The sequence below is a fragment of the Parasteatoda tepidariorum genome, chromosome 2 (assembly GCF_982258835.1).
Source record: "Parasteatoda tepidariorum strain Cologne lab strain chromosome 2, Ptep-v5.0, whole genome shotgun sequence".
Taxonomy (NCBI): domain Eukaryota; kingdom Metazoa; phylum Arthropoda; class Arachnida; order Araneae; family Theridiidae; genus Parasteatoda; species Parasteatoda tepidariorum.
The window spans coordinates 61,575,981-61,601,027 of NC_141756.1; the positions used below are offsets into that span (position 1 = coordinate 61,575,981).

Genomic DNA, 25,047 nt, shown 5'->3' on the forward strand with positions numbered 1-25,047 from the left:
AAAAAAAAACGAATCACCCTGAATAACTTTCGTTCTAATGATCGGATTTTCACGAACTAAGTGTCAATCTTAATGGTTCCTGGGGGTGACCTCAAATATGCTAATTAATTAGTGCTAACTATTAATTAAGTTGCGAAATCAGACACAAAAACGTACTTTCTCTGAATAAACATGCATTTTCTTTTACATATTTGGATTCTTAACCTTCAAAATATAGGGGGTAGCCGCAATCTGGGAAATGTGGTCCCCATAGTTTGGTCAGGAGAGCGATTCAAAGTTCGTACCCCTTAATGTTAATTTCGCTTTTTGCGTTTTCAGTCATATTTTCAAAACTAATGAAGCAATTCAAAAAAAATTGCACCCACTCATAAAACTCATTTACCCAAAGATAATTTCATACAAAAAATAATTTTTTATAATTATTTATTATTTTTTATTATTTAACTAAAGTCAGGATGAAAAAATATTGAATTATAAGGTATGAATTTTTTTATACCATATTAATCTACATATTTTTCAATTGCAAAATCTAAAGTTTCAACTGTTTTTATTTATTAGAAGCTGAGAAAAATTAAAATTAATTATTTTTTAAAAAATTATTTGGCGACAATAAAGAAATAACTAATTGGGGCGATTAATATTAAAATGTGATAAACTTGGGAGGAACTTGACTTCGCACGCGTAGCGTAAAATTTCATTCATATTTTTTTCACTAATAATCGTTTGCTAATCTTTTTATTTTTATTTCTTTCACACTATAAAATACGATGTTTCTTTTTTAGTCATTTAATAATTTATTTGCAATTTAGTAAAGAATTTTGAATAAAAAACACTTTATTCAACAAATGTCTAGTTTTTAAAAAAGCGTGCTTCTGATAGAATACACCAGATTGTGCTTATTTAATGTGATTATTTTTTATATTTTGTTTTTCAATAACTGATACAATTTCAATAATATACATACGTATGGATAGATTTGGAATAATATATTTATCAATTTCTTGAATAAATATTTTATAAATATTAATAAAAATACGTAGTCAACATTTTTAAACATCTCTCACAACATCGCACATTTCTCAACATCTTATAGGGTAAACTAAACAACGAAGGAACACTTAAGCTTAGCGTGCCTTTAAAAAAAATTCATAAAAATTTCAAAATTTGTAATTTTAGCTAAATGATGGTGTCGACATATTTGTTATTAAATGCAAATTATGTAAAAAAAAAGTTAGATAACTTACATAATATTGTTTTAAGCTTTTGGTGGTTTAAATAATAAGTAGTAAGATGACCAAGTGAAGGAACAGTTCTTACCAGTGAATAAACACTAAATTTTCCAGTGAATGAACACTTAATTTTGAGAATGTTTGATGCTCGTTAGGAATCCATAGGCCACACAAATGTCTAAAAACAAGATTTTTCTTGGAATTACGACATATAACCATAGTTAATGTGAAAAATATTGCTTTTTTTTCAGTCATGGAATGGAAAGTAAAATATGTTTGAATACATAATTTAAAAAAAATGTTTTTCATTTTTTTCTCACAGTTTAATAGTCCGTTCTAAATTATGAATGTTTATCATTGTGTAATCCGATGATGCTTTTTTTAAATCTTTTTAAGTATTTTTTTTCGCTTCGTCATGAGTAATTTATTTCTTTTTCTTTTGATTTAACCTTCCTCTTTCTTCCAAATTTTTGGCCAATGTAAATGTATCTTCGAAATTTCTTTTGATTTTTCAGTTCCATTTCCAGAATTCCTCACTAGATAGTAAATGAGAAAAGGAGTTTCGAAGTTTGAGTAAAACCCATCTCTCATTGACTTATATCTAGTAGTTACGTATGAAACCAATTGTTTTTGCAACTAACAATGCCTCAAGAGGACTTATCTCAAAATCAGTTTTCAAGATACTTTCATTATTAATGTTAGTTGTCTCAGCTTCAGAGCCAAAATTTGATTATACAATTGTTCTTTTTGAAATAAATTCTTCAATATTGAGAAAAGCACAGGCTATTGGATATTTGGGAGATTAAACTTTTCTGTCAATGTTCCTTTAAAAATTTGCAACATAACTTGTGAGATTTCCTTCTCAAGCTTCTGATGAAATAGCGCATCGTTACTCTCGAAGCATGTGTTTAGTTGATAAGTTGTCTTACTCATTAACTCTTGGTGTCTGTTTTGCATGCATTTGTTACAGTCAACGTTTTCTACATCGAATGGAAAAATATCGCATTTCATAAAAGCATTTTAACTTCATCAGTTGATGCCTCAAATCTTATTTAAAAATGGATGTAAAATTTTCTAGACATATTGTTTTACAATTCTTTTGTTTTCAAGATCTAACGAGAGATTTCCATGAATTAGGTAGAAAACTAAACCAGAAAATTTGTTTTGAGGAACAAAACTTGCTCAGTATCAAATTGATATGAGATTTATACCTATTCAGAAGAAGCAAAATATGGAATTTGATTGCATTTTTAATTAGCCATGGGTAGAAACATTTGCAATACATTTGTAAAATGTTGCTGCGGTCATCGTTTCATTTCATGAATTGCTTTTTCCAATGAAATATGTAGCAGGGACTGATTCTGTAATATCTCAACGAATTCTTCTGCAAGGAAAAACTACCAATGGAGGTACTTTTTCTTTCCTAGGTACTTTAGAATATAAATCCTTATAATTTTTAAGGCCGAAGATTTTTCCCGTTTAAGGGCAGTATTCAACTCTTGTTTCATTCGCATTGTAAATGCAATCACTTTATAAAAGGAAGCCAGGGCTACTTCCCTCCCAAAGATTCTTCTGAAGCTCTTAAAACCAGTATTTCGAATATTATTCCCTAAGGGAAGTTTTGCCTTTTGAAATTATCTTCGCATCGCACTGAGTTATCGGTGGATGTCGCCTTAAAAAAAACTTCATCCATTTTTCACCTAGATAATTGTCTTTAAATGGATTTTTCCTACCAGTTCCCGTTAGGACATTAAAGACGGCAATAAGATAATAATTTAGCTAATTATTGGCACAAAATCCTGCAAGGAAATTTTCCATTCAAGCTGTTATTATTATATTTAGTTGTTATATTTAGTTAATAAACATAGTTTATTAAGGTGTCTAAGGTATGATGTAATAACTAATCACTACATTTATAAAGATAAATAATAAATTAATTATAAATTATAATTCTTTAAATAAATTTAGTAATTAAATTTGCATATTTAAATGAAATTGTTATAGGAACTATTCATACAACATTTAACTGAATTTTGGGAGTCCTCTATGTCGCTGAACTACTAATTATCCATGTAAAATCATATTTCACACATACTATTCATTCACTGGGAAATCTATTCTCAGTGAAGGAACATGCCTGTTCCTTCACTGGTTAGAAGTTTTTTTATTTTTATTTTTAACATAATTTTGATTTATAATATGACAAAAGGTACAAGAAAATTAAAATTTTCTTTTATTTTCATTAACTTGAAAAAATCCCAGTAAAGGAACACTTGTTTATTCATTGGTTTTTCATTGTTCGGTAATCCAGTTAATAAACACCCCCTAATCTCAGTACTTGCTTATGTTATGATGCTTAAAATAAATAAAACGTAACTTTTACCATATTTTGAATTCTTTTTTTCACAATGAGAAAAAAAAGCATTATATGCAATTAATTGTAGTTTAAACGGATAACAACAAACACTGACCTTATAATTTTGTCAAAGAAACAAGGCGTTGAACAGATACTAACAAATTCAAAACTTTTTCCAGAGAAGACTCAAAGACCAGGTAACTAAATGCATTGTTAGATGACTTCCTATTGTTAGGTAGTAAGCTACTGTTACCAATCAATCTAAATTAAAACGTTTAAAATTTTATTTCTAAGAAATATCTATGAAATGCTCCTTCAATTGTTGGCTTACCCTATATCATCCTAATCTTAAAAGAAATTTCCGGAAGTGTATCGCAGAACTATTTTACCAACTATTTAATTAAATTTTAACATTTTAAAAATCTTATTCTTTACCATTTTACGTTTATTATTTCTTCATTAATATACTAATAAATGTTTTAGAACTTTAATTTAGATTTTCTTTAATTCAGGTTTCCTTTTTAAATTATAGTCAAGTTTTTTTAAAGAATTATTGTCTGCTAGCTAAGAATAATACCTTGTTAGGAAATAAAAAATATTCAGCTGTTTAAAATTATTTAAGGCAAAACAGCTGATTATTCACTTAGCATACTATTTTTTTTTTGAAAAAAGAATATAAATTATTGATTGTCTTTTTTTTGTGTTTCTTGTGACTTCAACTTAGATTATCTAAAATAGTGTTGATGTTTTATAAGTCACTACAAAGAGGATAAAGATACCGAACAGCTGTGGAATACGTAGTCAATTTTTTTAGTGTCTTAAAGTATCTCAGTATCTTAAATGTCGTCCTACTATCTTGGTTGTGAAATTAAATTTTTAATTATCTGACCACGTGTGATTCACTAATTATTTCATTACATCTTTTACTCTTTATGATACCAAGTAGATTTTTTTTCTGATAATATACTAAACTATTTTGTTTAATTTTTTACTTTAGCATGATTTCCAAGATATTATTGCAGTATAATTTATTATCAGGAAAATGCCTTATTTTGTTAAGCAGGAAATACTAAAAATTGAAATTTGTAAGGATTCCGAAGCTGTGCCAATTTTAGAGTCATCTGATTTTTAAAAAAGTGCTATAAAAATACACAATTTCCGAACTTATTTTAATAAAATTTTTTTTTTAAAAAAACGTGGCAAGTAGGCTAACATACTTTTTACAGAAACTGTGAAAACCAATTTTTCCTATATTTCGTCAAAAGAGGATAAGAATGATATTGCTCCAAGGGACCTACTCAATAATTTTGCTATTTCCAGAATGAAATCTGTTTGATCGAAACATATTATTCCTTGAAAATTAAAAAGAGGGAAAAATTAACTTTTATTATTTATCTAAGCTTATTCTATTTATTTAATGATAGCGGTATTAAGGTTAAGGATATGCGTTGGAAGCTTCGTTTATTATTATACTATAAATGCATTAAATCATGTAGTTTGAATAATTTATTTTAAGTAAATTATTTAATAATTTTAAGCAAATAAGGATGTAAAATTAAACTCGATCGAAATACTCCGAAAGTATACCCTGAAATATATGTAGAATAAACTTTGGAATCGATATATAAAAAATACCTTTTCTAACAACTTCGAGTAGGACGGAAACGCTAACTTGTTTAAAAAAATTGTCCCTGTAACTATTTAATTTCGATTCCTGGTACTAGGGGACATTCCATTTTCACATTCGACTTTTGAAATTTCAATTGTAAACGGAATTTTTCTTATGACCTTAAATTAAAATTTTAAGGCTTTCAGCAAAAAAAAAATTTTTTTTTTACTGCATTGATTTTTTTACAAAGTAGTGAATTATTATTTTTTCAATCTAAGAACCTGTGCCTATAACATATGTAAAACTTATTTTAATATCGAGTGAAATAATTTAATATGTTGTGTAACTAAGTGGATAATCCCAAGAAACTGAATCGAAAATATAAAAATTTCATTGATTTAAAAAAATAATAGATGATAATAAAAATAGACATGTTTTGAGCGTCCAATAATAAAAGTCACAAGTTATCCAAGTCTGACAAGTCTTGAGAATGGGCGATTATATTTGAAATCTCGAAACATGTCGACTTTTACTTCCCTCTTCATATGTTTTGAAGCCATTTGAGTTTTTATCGTCAATTATACTACTTTACATTTGGATCTTGATCATTATTTTGATAAGGATTTTACACTCGTTAAAGTAAACATATGCATTTTAATATTTTATCAGGATTCATGTGGTCTTCAAAAACGTAAGAACATCAATATTGTAAAAGTTATGTTTAACTTAAAAATTAACATTTTGACTCCAGATATTTTGAGTTAATGAAATTAAATATTTTATCTTTTAAGTTTTTGTGCCCCCATTTCAGTATCTTAAGGATCTTACGAGCTCTGTTTAAAAAGAGAGCATCAGATATATATAAGAAAACAAAAATAACCACAGTAGCAGTATTTGGTGGTAAATGTAGCTTATCGTAAATGAAGAATATGCTGTGCAACATTTTATGGTGAATTTGCGAACGTATAAGTTTCAGAATGTATCGAAACATGAGGATGCTATTTGCTAATCATCTTTATCCAAAGAAAATGATGTAACCTAAATATCTAGTAGAATGAAGCGATTTTTTAAACAGTGAATCCTACAATATGCAACATATTATTTCAATATCTTATTCTTAAACATAACATATTTCAATCTTTTTAAAATGCTACTAAACATTCAGCAATTCCTTGAGTTATAGAAAAAAGAAATATCGTAAATTATAAAAAATCTTGTGAATGTTCATTAGAATTATTATACAATCTACATTTTATTTTTCAAGCACTTTTTTTTCCTTCAAACTTTCTTGCCTAGAAGACTCGATTAAAGCTGTAAAAATGATTATCCCTAAAATTCTGTATATAGCTATAATAAGTTATGTTCATTTGATTTTAGTATAAAATCCTCGAATAAATATAGTAAAAACAGTGTAATCTAAATAATATCAGATAAAAAGTTCATGTATTTAAATTCTAAAAACTATCATAAATAATTTATAAATCGATTCAAATTTACTTTTCAAAGGAGATTAAAATAATATTTTTTTTGCTTTTTGGACAGAAATCCCCTAAAAAATTGTTTATTGCCAAGAAACTTCGAGATATTTTCTATTAACAATAAATTAAACCTCTCCGAGCAATCACTGAACATTATTTCAATTTTTTTACTATCAAAGTTTGGTTGCTTAGCAACCTAGTAAAACTAAGCACTCCTCTTTTGAATTAGTCAATGGGTTATCTTAAAATATTTATTTGCGCAGGCGACTTTTTTTGGCGGTTCTCTGGACTATCGCCAAATATATAAACCTTTATTGCGGCCCAATTTACCACCCAATTTTTTTAAAATTTTGTCTACCCCCCTAATTCAAGTGTCTAGATTCCAAATATGTAAAAAAAAATATATGTTTATTCAGAGAAAGTACGTTTTTGTGTCTGATTTCGTAACTTAATTAATAGTTAGCACTAATTAATTAACATATTTGAGGTCACCCCCAGAAACCATTAAGATTGACACTTAGTTCGTGAAAATCCGATCATTAGAACGAAAGTTATTCAGGGTGATTCGTTTTTTTTTTTTTGCGGACTGTACTATCGTCTTTCTGCGTTGCATGCTTGTAAAAAAAAACAGTCTTCTGAAACCGGATGAACCATTGAGGCTAACATTATACTAATCATCTGTGAAAACCAGATGGATGGTTTTTCATTACAAAATAGTAGTCAATAAATAATGTGGCATAGACTGATAAACCAAAATTATTCTGAATTGAAAAGCGGAGATTGGCTTGAAATGTAGTTGCTAGTAGGAAGAGGAAGCTTCCGCAAATTCTTTTTTCTCGCCAAATGGCTTGCAAGCAAAGATGGAAAAAAAAATAACCTTCAAGCCATCAGTCTATCCATTCCTTTTCTGATATCAAAAGAAGATGAAACTACTAAAACTTCCCATTAACACATTGTTGCTTCATTCAAAAATCCTTTTGCACTACAATACTGGATCCTAGATAGTCAGTACATTAAAGGGGCTTCTGCAAATATTAAAATTGGATCTCCTGTGCCACCCAATTTATACTCCAGATATGTTTCCCTGTGACATTCATGGTTTTAAAGAGCTCATAAACGCTATGCGGGAAACGGTCACTGGTTTCAAACTGACGATGAAGTCAAGGAGCGCATGCGCAACTGACCTAAACAACATCACAACGTTTTTTTTACAAGCATGGCAGAGTGTCGCAATGGGACAAAGTGCCCATACATTTGAAGACAGTACCTTTTAGTTTAATTAAATAAATTGTATAAAATAGTCTCTGATTGGTTGTACTTATTGACTGTACCTTGGCCAAGGGTGTACTTATAGCATTTTATCATTTTAAATTTCGAATAGAAAAAAATTATTTCAGCAAAATACACCACTTTTATTTATTTTGTTTTATTATTTTGTCATTTTTTAAAACATTTTCAGCATAATAGCTTTTTTAGAATTTACTTTTATTAAGCCTATTTAAGTTAATGGAAAAGTATTCAAATCTTAGAGCTCTACACCAGAGTACGAAAATACGGAGGCAATTTTTATTATAATTTTTTATGCTTTTGATCAGTTCAGTATTCATTCTGCGTTTAGAAGGAATAAGTGCAATTCATTCTGCGTTCTGCAATGTTCATTCTGCGTTCATTCAATGAAAATTCTGTCCCACAATTAGTCCCACAAAATTGAACTTATGTCGTACTAAACACAGAATTTTCACAGCTTTTCTATTGTGCTTTTATTAATTTTAATTCACTATATATATATATATATATATATATATATATATATATATATATATATATATATATATATATATATATATATATATATATATATATATATATATACATATATATATATATATATATATATATATATATATATATATATATATATATATATATATATATATATATATATATATATATATATATATATATATATATATATATATATATATATATATATATATATATATATATATATATATATATATAGGAGTTTGTGCAGCATAAGATGAAATAGCGACAATAATTTAATAAGCAAATTTAACATTTAATAGAAAAAAAGATAGAAGGAAATATGATTAACAGTGACATGATTGGTGAGAGCTGCCTTCTCGCAGTGGTCGCCAAATCGGTTGTGAATATGAAATTAGATTGTTTTTCGAAGAGAGAGAGTTAGTTATTAATTCGGGAGTTTTCCCGTCTAGATTCACTGGCGCCGTTCAATGACGAAGTTATCTGATGCAATTCCTTCGAGTATTACATGATGTTAGCTGGCGCAATCTGCCGAGATATTACTCTATGATACTGTAACTACATATATATAGATATATATGTAACATCTAAAATACTAGCTTAATAAAATTAAAAGGATCTTGAAATTAAACTTAAAGAATTATATTTTATTTGTAGACAAGCTTTTCTGACTGATGAGGACATTAAATAATCTCTTTCTCATAAGTAACTAAGCTCTTCGCGCATATATTAAGTTTCATTGAATAGCGATGAAATCTTTATTTATAAAATGAGTCTATACTGCGCAGTAAAATATCTCAATGAAGCCGAATTCCCATTAAAATCAAAAATTATATTATCTTGTGGCGCCAATTCTAACAAAGAATTATAGATCACATATAGATCTGGTATTATAGATCACATGACATGAACGAATAATTATATGGTACACGTAAAAAAGTGTGCACTCATCTTTTGGAAATGGTACTGTAAACTTTTGTCCAGGAGATCTGCTCCATGTATATAAATTGTAAATAGATTTTTCTTAACTATTTTTCTCAATAAATGATTCATAAAAAGTATGGATTTATCCTTTCAAAAAATGACTACAAATTAATAATCAGAAAAACAACTGTTAAAAGATTAACTTTCATCTATTATGATTAAATAAAAGAATGGCTCGAAAGTTATGCAGGAAATGTGAGAGGATGCATATATATATATATATATATATATATATATATATATATATATATATATATATATATATATATATATATATATATATATATATATATATATATATATATATATATATATATATATATATATATATATATTATTTCTGAAATATATATATATATATATATATATATATATATATATATATATATATATATATATATATATATATATATTTATTATTTCTGATAAATACTTTTTTTTCATTCTTAACCCGATTTTATTAAAAGCAATTAGGAGCCAAAAAATTCATAGCTCATTCTGCGGTTGCTAACAAATGCCCTATTCTTCTATTCATAGCCTGCTACTCCTATAATGACGCACAGGACTGTATGCAGAAAAATGGCACTTACTACAACCGCACCTGCTTTGATGGAAATTATTCCATAGCTCATAATCTAAGTTCACTCGTAAAATACATGACCAAAAAACCTCCAGCCGGTGAATACTTTGAGTAAGTATAAGTTCAATTGTTTAACTCATTGAATATTTTTGTAACATTCGCTAAACTAGAATTGTCATGTGCTGGGGGAAAAAGCAATTGGAGATTTCGAATAAGGCCCATGAAAGCATTCAACGTTGTTTAATTTCTTCTAATATGCTTTAAACTTATATCAGATCGGGGTCAGTTCTCCCCGATTCTCGAGTCTTTTGCTTTTTTCAAAAAGTTGTCCTAAAAGATCTACTTTTGTACTTTTTGAGTGAAATTTTTCTAGTGATGATGGGAAAGTAGAAAATGGAGGGAAAAAAACTAAAAAACGCATTTTTTTAATTTGTTTATTTACGACAGAATTTAAAACATATTTGACAAACCAATAAAAGGTTTAGAGTACACAAAAAAAATTCTAAACATTTCTTAAATCACTTTTTGTATTTTGAAAAAAGTTAACACTCTCGATTTGTAATGAAAGAGGACCATAACATGAAATATGTGGACAACTTAATAAATAACTTCAAAACGTAAGGATTAAAAAGCTGCTGTTTGTCCAGCTATACATACAAACCAAACCATGATACGCATCAACGTCTGACATTCGAGCTACATGTGTTAGTTATAGGACTGCGTAATATATCAATATATCTTGAAATATCAATTTTGAATTCATCCCATCGTAATAATGGTATTTTATTACATTTTTATTCATCGTCTGTCATGTCTGTAAGATGGGGTCTTGTTACAAAAATTAGTTAAGCACTCAACCACATAAGCACTCAAATTCTTATTAGGGAAAAATACCTGATGGCACTATAAGTTTCAATTGTTTTTGATTGCCATTAGTCTTAAAAAAGACGTTAGTCTAGTCATTGGCAAAAAAGCCCATTAGTCATAGCTGATAGTTGTTCAAATATAGAAGATTGCTACAGGAAATTTCAATTTAATATTTTCTCATCTGTTCCTTTGGCATATGGGGATTATTGAAATAAAAACCTTATAAATATAACGTTTAATGTTCTCAGATCCAATAGTCTCGAATCTAATTACTTTATTGTGATCAAGTGAAATTATAAAAACTGTAAATAATGTGTTTACTCTTTGATTACCATTTACTGTTTTTAAGAAAATTATTTTTAGTAGTCTTTAGTAGTTTTAACCCCAGAATTAAAACTAAGATGTATTTGTGCAACACTCTTGATCGCATCATATCATTATCAATAAAAAGAAAAACAAAAATGGTGAGCAATTCTAATTCATAATTTGTTTTATCACTTGCTAAATTCAGAATTTGCTGAATATACACCGAAGAGCCATTACATTATGACCACCCTGCCAATAACATGTAAGACCACCTTTAGCCCTCAAAACTGCTAGCACCCACAGTGGCATTTATTGTACAAGTTGCCGATAGGTAATCTGAGGTATCTGGTACCAAGCACTCACCAACGGGTCGATCCTGCAATTCCCTCACATTGCGAGGGGGTAGCGTGGCAGCACGAATTTGGTTTTCCAAGTAGGACCACAAATGCTCTATTGGATTAAGGTCAGGTGAATTTGGGAGCCAAGACATGACTTGAAAGTCACTGGAATGTTCCCCGAACCAATCCACGACGATTCGACCCTTATAACATGGTACAGTATCCTGTTGGTAAACACCATCCCCCGCAGGAAAAAAATGCCATGAATGGGTGAACCATGTCTGCAATTATGTTCAAGTAGCTTACAGACGTCAGGGATTGTTCTATGTGGATTATGGGTCCTAATGTGCCCCATGAAAACATTGTTCCTGGGCGAGAAACCAACCTGGGCGAGCTTATTGTTATAGATGGAGGGTGGTCATAATTTAATGGCTCTTCAGTGTAAAATAAATTTAAAATAAATTTAAAAATAAATTTGAAAATAAATATTAATTATGCTAAAACTGAACATGGAAATAACTACATTTCTAAAAAGTTAAATATCTTAGCGAGTGCACGACGGCAATAATGCTAAAACACTTTATTTTAGATTTGCTATTAATGACTTTTTCTTCTTCTTCCTTTTATGTAATATTCCAATATTTTATTACTTGTGATATTAAAATGACAAACAATTATATTTTATATACTGGATTTGCATTGTTTTATTCCGTTAGAAATTACGTTCTTGGTCAGTCTTCCGGAATTGAAGAAACTGGCGGAGTCCGATGGACGCTTGCTGCCTGCTTAATATTAGCCTGGGTTATAGTATTTTTATGCCTCAGTAAAGGCGTTCAGTCTTCTGGGAAGGTAAGACATTAATACACAACTTCATGACTTATACTTAATACCAATGAATTATGTTAATTAGCTATAATTATTATTTAAACTTAATTAGACATATTGATTGATAATTAACATTCATAAACACTTCTTACTAATATGAATAGATCATTATACTTAAAAATAATTATACTAAGCACAAATTAAAAATTATTATAAACTATTAAAAAATACCTCCAAAAGTGGTTAATATAAACGTGGCACGTGTTACATGTAAACAATGTGTATAAAACTTAAGTGATTCAACTTGAACATAATATAGTTTTGGTTCTATGATGCGGAATCTTCTTTAAAAAACACAGAATGATAGAAGAAAACAAGACACAGAAGAAAAATTTCGAACAAAATCGAAACAAAATGCAATAAAAATAGAAATAGCTGGACTAAGGGGGGACGGAGAGGCTTGAACAAGATGATTAAATAAAAGAAGAAGGATTAAAAACATATATAGTAGGCGTAAATTCTCGGGGTTTAATTAATTGTTCCGCTTGTGTGTGTTTGTGCATTCGAATTTCTTTGAATCATGTTAGATAAATTAATCTTCATTTTTCCTGAATTGCATACGTAATGAATACGAGTAAATGAAGATACGAGTAACATAAATATCCAACATCAGATCCGAATAAATAGCCCCTATCAGCTTATTTGTGAAAAATAAAACAAAGAGGTCTAAAAGCTTATTTAAAATTTAAAATATTTCCCCTTTTTCAATATACCTAAGGCGAATGAAGCCTGAATCATTTATTACTTTGTCTCATCTCTTACATCTTTTAGGCATTAGTAGCAATGTGCCGCCATCTATCAAATCTTTTTAAAACTGTTTAAACTCATTGCAAAGATACAAGTCTGGACTTAAGATCACCTTGTATATTTATTGCTATTTAAGATTATTTTTAACAATTGCTTGTTGTAGTAAAATTTGAGATTATTATTCGAGAATATTATTAATATTTTAGATTATTTCACATCATTGGTTTTCGCATTCCCAATTTTTAAAAATTAGTTTATAACATTAGGTTAATTATCAAAGTAAACGAGAGCAATTTATAATTTAATTTTAAACATTATTAACTAGTTAAAAAAAATTATTTTATATAACATACATTTTTTTTTGAAAATAACTTTATTAGATTTAGAAATGCATTTATAAAACAAAATTTTTTTCATAAAAATTCCAAAATTTTCATTTTATAATAATGATTTTAAGTTAATAAAATTTAATCCATAATTAATTCAATTCTTAGAAAAATTATGTTAAAATTAAACCGATCTTAACATCTTTTATTTCATTAAGAAAGCGTAATAGCCTCTATTTATAAGATAATATTTAAAAACAGTAATAAAACAAAGTTTACGTGAAGCACGATAAAAATTATAAAAAACAAACTATAACGTTTAAGTAAAAGAAGAGGAGTTTAAAATCCCTGGTGATTGTATCATGTCTTGCGGTTGAAAAGTCGCGTTTTCGGATGGAACGAAGCAAAACGAGGTTATTATTTATTTATTTGTTAATAATTTTTTTTTAACACATGCCTTATAAGGACCATTAATAATCTCATTGAATTCATTTTAAAAAAGAAAAAAAATTACAACCCCATTGTAATTGAATTTAAGTTCTACTAAATTGTTAGTAAATTGAGTTGAGAGGAAAAAAATTACTTCAATTTAATTAAAAATAAAGTGTTATTATTATATTTCTGTCACTATGAGTTAGAAGAAAAATTTTTTGTCATGACATTTTTGGTGCTGACATCTATGAACAAAATAACGAAATAAAATTAGTTTCGTGCTGCCATCTATAGAATATCGTCTGAACTGTACAAATGTTTGAATCGAGAAATATTTTCTTTCCTTAGTAGAAGCGAAATTTTTGATAAACAGTAAATATTTCAATTGATAAAGTTCGATTTAAACCAGTAATACTTATCTAAAAAGTAAATTTAACATTTAACAATTAATTTTGAATTAATTAATCAATTGATAAAATTGCTAGTTAGCTTAATTTAAATATTAACTTATAAAATTTCTTTTATCATTCCCCCCCCCCCCATGTTATTTGCTGTTAAACACTAGCGTTTTTCAGTAATTTTGTGGCAAGTAACTATTATTTTCTTTTAAGTACTTTTAAACATTTCTCCAAGCCGTTCTTTGTTAGAATGGTTTATCTAAACTAGATGACAAATTATTTCGTTGATAAACATTTCGATGACAGATGTTTGATTGAATTGCACAAATTATTGATCATATTCTAGATTATATCCTTGATTATCTCCTATTATTATCTCCTAGAGTAAAAACTACATTTAAGAGAGGAAAAATTTATCTGCTACTAAGGCATGCATAAAGCTGTTTGCATGTTTAGTCCATTAGAATAATTTTGTTTAACAGAACTTATTTACCTTATTAATTTCAAACGTTATTGTGCGCTAAAGTTAGCAAGGCAGTTTTCATTCATCCCCTATAAAATTGTTTGACAGGTGGAGGATTGGATTTTATAAAAATTACCTTTTGTTTGATATTATATCTATATTATATTTATATTGATTTAGTTCAGTGGGACAAACACTTAGCTCTGTACGAAGCTTATAATGGAATTTTTTCATCTTTCATTCTCATCTTCCCAGCTTGTATGAAGACTTGCTAATTTCTAAGGAGGTTACAGTATCTGTCTTGTCTTCCAACCTTAACCATTAACCGATAAATGCCCCTTTAGGGGTATAGGGGTGGGGATAAATGTCGGTGTGTGTTATTTTAAACCACCGCACCACCGACGGAATATAAATAGAAAGCTAAAAGGCAAATTCATTTGGTTAGCTTATGATTTTAAATTAAATTGCATGTTCCTAATGAGTTTGTGCAACATATATAACTGTTCAAATTATCTTTAAGAAAATGATTATTAATTATACCTTTTTAATATATCTGTTTAAATTATCTTTAAGAAAATGATTATTGATTATATCTTTTTAATATATCTGTTTAAATTATCTTTAAGAAAATAATTATTAATTATACCTTTTTAAGGTGGTTTACTTTACGGCGTTATTCCCATACGTGGTGTTGATTATACTGTTCTTCCGAGGAGTGACGTTGCCTGGTGCACTAGAAGGAATAATCTTCTACGTCACACCCAATTGGAGTCGATTGCTCACAGCCCAGGTAATATACTTTTTTCGAATATTACTCATTTATAATCTGTATATTAATTTGTTTTTAATTCTTTAAATATTTGTAATTATAATTTATTACCAAATTTTAAAAAGAATCGTAGATTTCTTACGAACTATTCGATCGATTTCTAAAATTTTTTTTTTTGCTTTGCCATATGAAATTACATTCTTATAGGGAACAGTGGGTTTTTGACATGATGGAGACAGTGGTCTTTGAAATTGTTTGATGATGAATGATATCAAGAAATATTAAGAGAAAAAAAAACGGGAATACTAATATTCTAGGCAAAAAATTCAATTTAGTGATATATTTTATAACTCTCGTCGAACAGCCGACTCAATTTTTAAGTTTACACGTTCAACTCCGTAGCTGTGTTATTTTGAACCTAATCTAGAAGACAAGGGAACTCCTGGATCAAGTAGTCAGTGAAATTTTCCTTCGCGGAGGACTTCTTGATGAAAGTAACCCGCATTGTGTTACATGGAGAGAAAAACCACGAAAGCTTTTGACGGATAGTCTGACGGCAAGGGGCCTCAATCCATTTATCTGTCAACCTTTGAGGATATTTTAAGTCAGCACTCAGGTCGGTGAGAGCCGGGTGTGGAATTCGTATCGACCAGCCTTAACTGAGATTCGAACCCGGTTTACCTCATTAGAAAGCGAAAAAGAATCTCATTAGAAAAATTCAGTTAACATTTTCAACTTTCTGCTTTTTTTAATAAGTAAATAACGAGCCGTGTTGACTTAGTATACTAAGTATAGTAGCTTGCCTCTGAATAAGGTGATCCGGGTTCGAAAGTCAGTCATGGCTGGTCGAAACAAATTCCGTACCCTAATATCCTACGACTCAAAATATCCTCAGTGGTAGATGGATCATGGGTTAGAGTCCCCTTGCCGTCAGGCTAACTGTGGAATGTTTATTTTTTCCATGTAATGCAAATGCTTGTTGATTCCATCATAAAGTCCTCCACAAAGACAAATTTCTTACAAAATTACAAGGCTACGGCGTTGAGCATTAGTAGCCGTAAACCCAAAAATTGGGTAGACTGCTCAACGGCGGTCATAAAATAAAATAAAATACTTAATCCAGGAGTTTTTTGGTCTTCTGGATTGGGTTCAAAATTACTAGGCTCCAGAGTTTAGCATTAGTTGTCGTAAATTCAAAAATTAAATCAGCTGTTCAACTATGGATATAAAATAAGTAAAGTAAATACCTATTTGATGAGGAGAGGATAAGATTTGGCTATATTTGTATATTTTTGAACAATCTTTTTCAAAAAAAGTAGCTTATAATTTTAGAGAAAAAATGCTAATGCTGACAGATGACAAACATTATGAACTGTTATATTGTTAAGATTAACAATTTATTTTGGTAAAAACATTTCTTTTTGAGAAGTGGGTAAAATTCATGTATTTTTTTCTGCAAATTTTCTTTTTAATACTTAAATTCGTAAAAAACGTATTTGTAATGCGTTATTTTATTTATATTAAGAAGATGTTTTTTTAATTTTTTATATTTAACATATAAATATTTGTTTAACATTTCTAACGATGAACGTATTTATCTAATTCTTTTTTCAAATAATTTATTTATAAACCATTATGTATAGATATATTTATGAAATCTTATCTGCATAGGTATGGGGTGACGCTGCCGTCCAGATTTTCTTTGCTCTGAGTCCAGCTTGGGGTGGTCTCATTACTCTTTCTTCCTATAATAAATTCCACAACAACTGTTACAAGTAAGTGAAATGGCAACAAATTAAGTTAACTTATGTAATTTTTATTATTTATGATAATTTAGAAAAATAAAATGAAGCACATATTTACGACGCAATTGTTCAGTACAAATGCAAACATTAATTTAAGCTTTTATTGAGTTATTATAATTTGTAAAAATACTTTCAGTCGATAATTTGCTTATTTTGTATTACATTAGTGTAGTAATTATTCTTTGCAATTAATTCAGATTTTGACTATAGAAAAGAATACTATGTATAACGGAGCCTGTTTAAAATTGGAACAATACAAAAAATTTCTATGCAACGATCAAACATAAAGGCGCATAAAGATTCGAGAGAGTACAAGAATTTTGAGTCTTCAAGGTCATTATTATAGGTATTAAGCCTAATTTAATATAAAGTCGAAACAGATACCATTTGTTTAAATTCAAGAAATATAAATTTTAAACCTAAATGTTATTTTAATATTGACAATATTTGCTTTAAATGTTTCTGCTTTAAATGTTGACAATATTTGCTTTAATATTGACAATATTTGCTTTTATATTGACAATATTTGCTTTAAATGTTGCTTTAAAAATTTAAGACTAAGTGCGACTAGGAATAACAATGGGAAAAAATGTATAGTGACCGAAGGACTGTTTAAATTGTAAAATTAGAAGTTTAAAAAAGAACAATTTTACAGATATGAAATATAACCAAAATAAAATTCTTATGTATTTAAATGTCGATTTATTTCGTGGGTAATATTGCCAAGTGTCAATTATCGGAAAAAATTGATATAATGCACTAAAATCTATTAAACACGCCAGTGACTTTTATGAATTATTAATCGAGAGTATAGCTAAATTTACACCTGCCTTACATAGGTAAGAAATTATCATGTTGCCTAGATCTCATCAGCAAAATTAATTTGTTTCTAATTGCATCTAAATCAGAGGATCTCAAAAATCTTTTGCTATGGAGCACCTTCGAAATTGGAAATGCTGCATCTAATAAATTGAACGACAAAATATTTATTAAAATGCTGTGTTATTTCGCCATTTATACATGCAGCATATTTGATTTATCCATTTAAATATTTTGTTGTAGATTTATTTCTCACTGTAAACAGCAAGAGCATATACAAATAAATAAATAAATAAATTTTAGGCAAGTATTACAGATCCACAATTTATTTTTTGGTACAATAAGTTTTGTTAAAAAAATTTATTTGGTTTCGTTAAACGCATACCCTATTGGAAATTTTTATCTGTGAATTGGGATTAGGTTAGACTAAGGTGTGGATAATACAGTCTAGTGTTGATTTTTAGAGTGAATATATTCGAATCAAATAACGGACGAAAAACTGACAAATTAAATGATGATTTTTTTTTAACATTATATTCTCCCTTTCCTGAATGATGATAAACAATAGATACTTAATTTTTTTCTCTTTACACACTAAAAGCACAAAATATCATATTATCAAAAAAATTTTCATTCATAATATTTTTATTTCAAACACGTTCGTGATTTTTGTCGGAGTTCTGGTAAATGCTTCGTGGAACATAGTTCATGAAACCGTGATCCAGAGTATAACATATTCGAGTTCGTTACCCAAACCAGGCCATACACTAAGGGAGCGAGCTGTAAGTAAGAGACATACGAGAGGCAGTTTCCCATGCTTTTGCATTAGCATGCGAACATCACCTCTGCGCATCCTAACCCAAAAGTATAGAATTCGCCTCATGTACGACTCTTTTTTACCGTTTGATTTCCTTAGTGTGTGACCTGCCTTAACTATATATTAGAGATTTATGAATTCTAATGCAATTTTTCAAGCAAAATCCATAAATATTCGATCACTAATTTCAGAACAATTGTTTTTCTACTATTCTTTTTGAGTAAAAAATAATATTTTCTTTATTAAATTCTAGCTTTAAAATTCGTAAAATGCGATGCTTTTAAATGTTTATTATAAGTTCATCAAAAATTACCGGTAAACAGTTATGTACATGTTTGGCTAGTTTGCCAATTTGTAGCATAAGATTGTGAAATGTTTCTAAAAATTCATATTTCTCTAGGGACTCACTTATCGTGTCAGTTAGCAACGTCTTGACGAGTATCTTTGCTGGCTTCGTCATATTCTCAGTCATTGGATACTTGGCTCACGAGCTAAATGTGGAAGTTGATCGAGTGGTAGACCAAGGTGCTGGTCTCGCATTCATTGTCTATCCAGAGGTAGTTGCGAGGCTACCTGTAGCTCCACTTTGGGCATTCCTCTTTTTCTTCATGCTTCTCACCCTGGGACTTGACAGCCAGGTATGCTTTGTATTGACAAATAAAGATTTTAATTATGTTGTTGTTGTTAACTTACGTCGCACTAGAGCTTCACAATGGGCTATTGGCGATGGTCTGGGAAACACCCCTGAGGATGATCCGAAGACATGCCCCCACAATTTTGATCCTCTGCAGAGGGGATGGCACTCCCGCTTCGGTAGCCCGACGACCCGCACGCGAAATCGAGCACTTTACGGTAGAACAGTTTAACGAGGACCAATACAGCGTACCCTCGGTTCATACGCAGACTATTCCAGGTGGTCACCCATCAGCACACTGACTGCAGTCAGTGATGCTTGACTTCGGTGATCTGCTGGGAACCGTGTCTTAACAATCAGTCTACTGCGAGACCTTTAATTATGATTTTTGTTGAATAATAGCTCTAATAATAGCATTGAATAATAGTTCTATAACATAAATTCAAATGATAATTTTCTTAGAATAAAATTATCAATATTCCAGTTGCTTTTATTGTGAGTTACCTCCTAATTTTACATGAATAATTATGGTAGTTACTTAGGATTATTTCTGCATTTATGTATTTATTCGGACACATTATATTTGAAATTAACAATCACATTAATAATATCATTTATGCTTACTTAGTTCTAATTAAATATTATAATCTCATTAAACCTATTGCATTGTATGTTGTATGCAGAGTTTTTCATATTGTAATTAAATTGATAGAAACAATATTGTATATACAATGGAGTTTAGAAGAATTTAGTTAGCTATAATCGGAAAATATTCAGAAATCGAATTGTTAAAGGTAACAAAAAACAATGATTGCGGATATTTATTGACTACTTCTTTCTAGATATTTCATTATCAGCTCCCAAAAGCATTTCGGCCATAATACCATTAGTATATATTACAAATGAAAAGTTATAAATGTTCGCCCTAGCTTTTCGATAAATTGTAAAGGAAATTTGTATTTTGAAAGAAATTCGAATTGAAATTCGTAATTGAAATTCGAATTTTGTAAAGGAAAAAATCTTACTTTTTTACCATAAGAAGATAAAAAATCTGAAAAATGTGTTGATTAAATGTCTTAATGTGTTGATTAAAGGTGTTAATTACTTTAAAAAAAACTTTCAAAGACTTAATATTCAATTGCACATTTTTTTCCCTTTTCAGTTTGCACTTTTGGAGACTGTTACAACAGCAATACTTGATCGTTTCCCTGCATTGAGAGAGAAGAAAACATGGGTGGTCTTTATTTTAAGTATCCTAGGTTATCTAGGTGGAATCATATTTACAACAAATGTAAGAAACAGTATTTTGTCTTAGTTTGAATGCTGTGTTTAAGTTTATATTTTATAGTTTTACTGGGTGTTATAAAATGGCTACTTTTAAGCGCAATGTATACCACTAAAGTCCTTACTGAAAATCAATTAAAAACATGTTTGAGGTTCCAATTTATTATTAGGTTAAGAAAAATATAAAAGTTATCAGATTCTTAACAATAAATATTGAGACTGATCAGAACAATTGAGATTTTAAAACTATCAAAAGTTAGTTTAGATATCAAGTTGGTTGGAGTTCACCTTACGTTAGAAAGCTGAAATAATTAAAATCTGAAATAATTAATTTTTGAAGTATTAGGAAAAATAAAAACCTTGCGATTATGATATTAAAGATAAAAGTATCCTAGGTTATCTAGGTGGAATCATATTTACAACAAATGTAAGAAACAATATTTTGTCTTAGTTTGAGTGCGTTGTTTAAGTTTATATTTTATAGTTTTACCTTGTGTTATTCCAATTTATTATTAGGTTAAGAAAAATATAAAAGTTATCAGATTTTTAACAATAAATATTGAGACTGATCAGAACAATTGAGATTTTAAAACTATCAAAAATTAGTTTATATGTGAAGTTGGTTGGAGTTCACCTTACGTTAGAAAGCTGACATAATTAAAATCTGAAATAATTAATTTTTGAAGTATTAAGAAAAATAAAAACCTTGCGATTATGACATTAAAGATAAAAGTCATACACTAAAATTCACAAATCAATTTATTCCAAAATTTAAAACTGAAACCAGTTTCTGAGATGCCCTAAAACATGATCCTCAGGCCAAAAATACTAACCAAAAAATGGCGACGAAAAATACTGAAAATGAACAATGTTTGCTTAAGTAAAATACTTTAAATCAGCCAGTAAGAAAATGGAAGTCAAAAGATATAGAACTATCAAAAGTTTTTGAGAGGAAAAAAAGTTGCAAAAGAGGAGGGTGAAAAAGCAAAAATTAAAAATTATAACCCACGAAACAATCGGCGGTGTCTGCATCTATTTTTGAAACAAGGAAAGTTTCTAAATTTTAGCTACAGAAATATTTACATTTTTGAATATTAGCATTGACTATTATCTATATAATATTTTCTATAAATTTGGATTTCTCCATTGGGTTGCCTTGGTCGGTTAGAGTTTCAATACATTGTTTCCCTTATTTAAATATTATTATTGAGCTCTATTACAATATTTTTTAATTCTTCATTCGAATAATTAAAAAAATGTATAGCAAAGAAATTATCTACCTTCCCTCCAATAATTCATAAAAATTGTAACATGACCTTATGGAAGCGCATACATACTAATCGCTATTATCAAATGTGATTTTTTTTAAGTGTATCAATATTAAAATGACTTTGTTATTACTTTAATGACATATGAATAATTAATCTTTTAAACATTTATATCTATTATTTACAAGATTAAATATGTGAAATATAATTCATCGCTAATGCATCTTTCATTTACGGTCTTGCTGGAAGGCAGGAAAGTATAACGTAGATGCTTCAGACTTAGACGTTTTAGACGTTACTTCTGGTCATTTCACAATTGTAAAAGTTTCAAAGAAATTTATCTAAAAAGAAACAGTAATATGGCTCTTTCTTCTTTACTGTGTAAGGAAAGTTTGCTACGTAACATCATATTTACACGAGCCTAATATCTGGCTCGTGATGTCACAATACTAACGAAAAACTGATTTTTCACTTCCGATTCTCCTAACCTGCTTTCAGACAAGCGTTACCCAGCGAAGGCAACTTCGAGTCAGGCCAGAGGGCAGGCGCGTCATAATTGGATCGTTGAGTCGTGGTTAATTTTCACCAATCATTGCATGGTTGGGTTCTTAAAATCAAAACTGGTATACATTTGACAACCTTCATCTTTTTTTTTCCTTTTTTTTTTTTGGCTTGTGACGTAAGAAGACTGCTTTCAGTTTTTGACTGCATTTGTTACGCATTTCTGCGACACCAATAGAGGGCGCTGTAATCAATCAACAAAGTTATAAATATCTATCACTTTTTTGGCAGGCAATGGAAATCCTAACAAATACTACCCACATCAAATTATCTTGTTTTGTTGCTTAAAGTTATTAAATTTGATACTTAAATTTTTCCTTTCTTGCCATTTGCACCATTTCTGTACTGAATCATCGCCGCAACAGCATGTTTAAGGTCTAATTTTCGTATTATATAATTTTAGAAATTGCAATTAAAGCTCTTTTTTCATGCATGTAATTTTTAAATACTGTTTAAATAAATTCGTTTTTCTCCCCTTCTAGGCTGGTGTTTATTGGCTCCAATTGTTTGACAAGTATGCGGCCAATTTTTCAGTTCTGATCATAGCGATTTGTGAATGTCTTTTGATATCCTGGAATTATGGTAATACATTTTCAGGGGCCGTTCAAATATTGCGTATGGCCGGATTTGATATTTGCATATTTTGACCAACAAGGGGTCAGACATGATGTATAAATTTGAAATTCCCTTGTTTTCACATTGAGAAAAAAGTAGGATATAAAAAACCAGAATATGGTGAAATTTCCCTTATTTCTAGTTCTATGTGAGCACCGAAAAGATTGGAAATTTTTATAGATAAAATATGGTTTTATAATCTGTTATAAAATTTGGTAAATGTGGTAAAATTAGGTAACTTTATTCATGATACCTTAAAGTGTTTTATAAAATTCATTTACACTGTTATATTTATTTCTCAGTTTTGTTTTTGTTTACTAATTGTGCGATAATAAGAGCTGTAATTTTAAAAACTAGAATTGCCTGTAAGCCATTACCATATGAATGGAAAAATCATAAAATGAATGATTTAAAAGTCATATATTTCTGTTTTTTTACCGGTGATTTTTTTTTTTTTACTGGAAATGTCATTAACCGACAATGCCATAATTTATCAGAGTTTTTTTGCTCTTTGTAATTTTATTAAATACGTAAAAATGTAGTAAGAAATTTCGAAAAATAATTACATGGGATACACAAAAGTTAAATTTAAAATAAAAGTTCAATTTAGATAAAGATAAAATTGAAAAAAATCAAGGAATTTAAAAATTTCATAAAATAAAATTTTATAGGCTAATTTTATTCCGTGTAAAGGTTTACCATCTGTTATTTGAATTTAATGCTGAAATCTTTAAAATAAGATCACTCCAGTAAAAGTCGAAGTTAAAGGAAACAAAAAACAAGGGGATTGTTACGACTTTTTTACGTAAGCAAGGAAGGAGATATGCAGTTTGCCTATCTTTGCTTACGAAAAGAGAACCTAAAATTGTCAAGAACATGCTTACGTAATATTTGATCTGCCTCTTACAAATATGGTATTGGTATTTAATGCAAAAATGATTGTCTTATTTATGCATTTTGTTATACTTTATTTCAATAATTAATTTAATACGAAAATATATCGTTTTCAAATTTTATAACTATCACTTTTCACTGTTGGAAAATTCGACACTTTTGCAAACTGAAGGCGTCATTTCTAGACTTATTGCAATAAGCCTCGTAAACGCAATGCTAAGTGACGTTGACTGTTTGCAAAGATCCAGATTTTCCGATTAGCTTACGGCATAAACATACGAATAATAATAAATAGTTATGCTTTATGTATGGCTAAAATAAAGTGAAAAATAAAGGCACTTTTAAACAATTTAAATGCTAGATTTATTCTTTTAATTGAATTTGTGAAGATATAAAAATTATAACTCATTCAAATTTAATATTTTTCTAACATCTTACTTACATTTTTTAAAAATTGAAATTAATAATAACGATTTAATTTAATATTTTAGGTGCTGAAAAGTTTCTACGAGACATTGAGAAAATGATTGGAACAAGATCTGCAGGATGGGCTTATTTCTGGGCTATTATGTGGAAATATCTTACTCCAGCAGTATTAGTGGTAAGAAAATGAACTTAAAAATACACAAATTTTTAATATTTTACTTGGACAAAAGTTACAAGATCAGGATTTCAAATTAAATGAATAACTTTTTCTGAAAAAGATTTGAGTCAACAAATTCTTTGTCTCCAAAATTAGGAAAAATCTTATTGAATACAATAACAATTATACAGATCCAAAAAAATGAAAAGTTTAAC

The 25,047-nt window shown here is 28.8% G+C and overlaps 1 protein-coding gene across 2 annotated transcripts in view; it reads left to right on the forward strand.

Annotated features, from left to right (window-relative positions):
- The window catches only part of LOC107454802 (sodium-dependent proline transporter), a 136,610-nt gene that overhangs the window by 102,441 nt on the left and 9,122 nt on the right, over positions 1-25,047 (forward strand). For both annotated transcript variants that reach the window (XM_043042520.3, XM_043042519.3), the window contains exons 5-12: positions 9,979-10,132; positions 12,249-12,381; positions 15,439-15,573; positions 17,224-17,327; positions 19,394-19,631; positions 20,790-20,918; positions 23,223-23,322; positions 24,741-24,850. In XM_043042520.3, the coding sequence (XP_042898454.1) occupies positions 9,979-10,132; positions 12,249-12,381; positions 15,439-15,573; positions 17,224-17,327; positions 19,394-19,631; positions 20,790-20,918; positions 23,223-23,322; positions 24,741-24,850 (1,103 nt within the window). The remainder of the gene's footprint in view (positions 1-9,978; positions 10,133-12,248; positions 12,382-15,438; positions 15,574-17,223; positions 17,328-19,393; positions 19,632-20,789; positions 20,919-23,222; positions 23,323-24,740; positions 24,851-25,047) is intronic.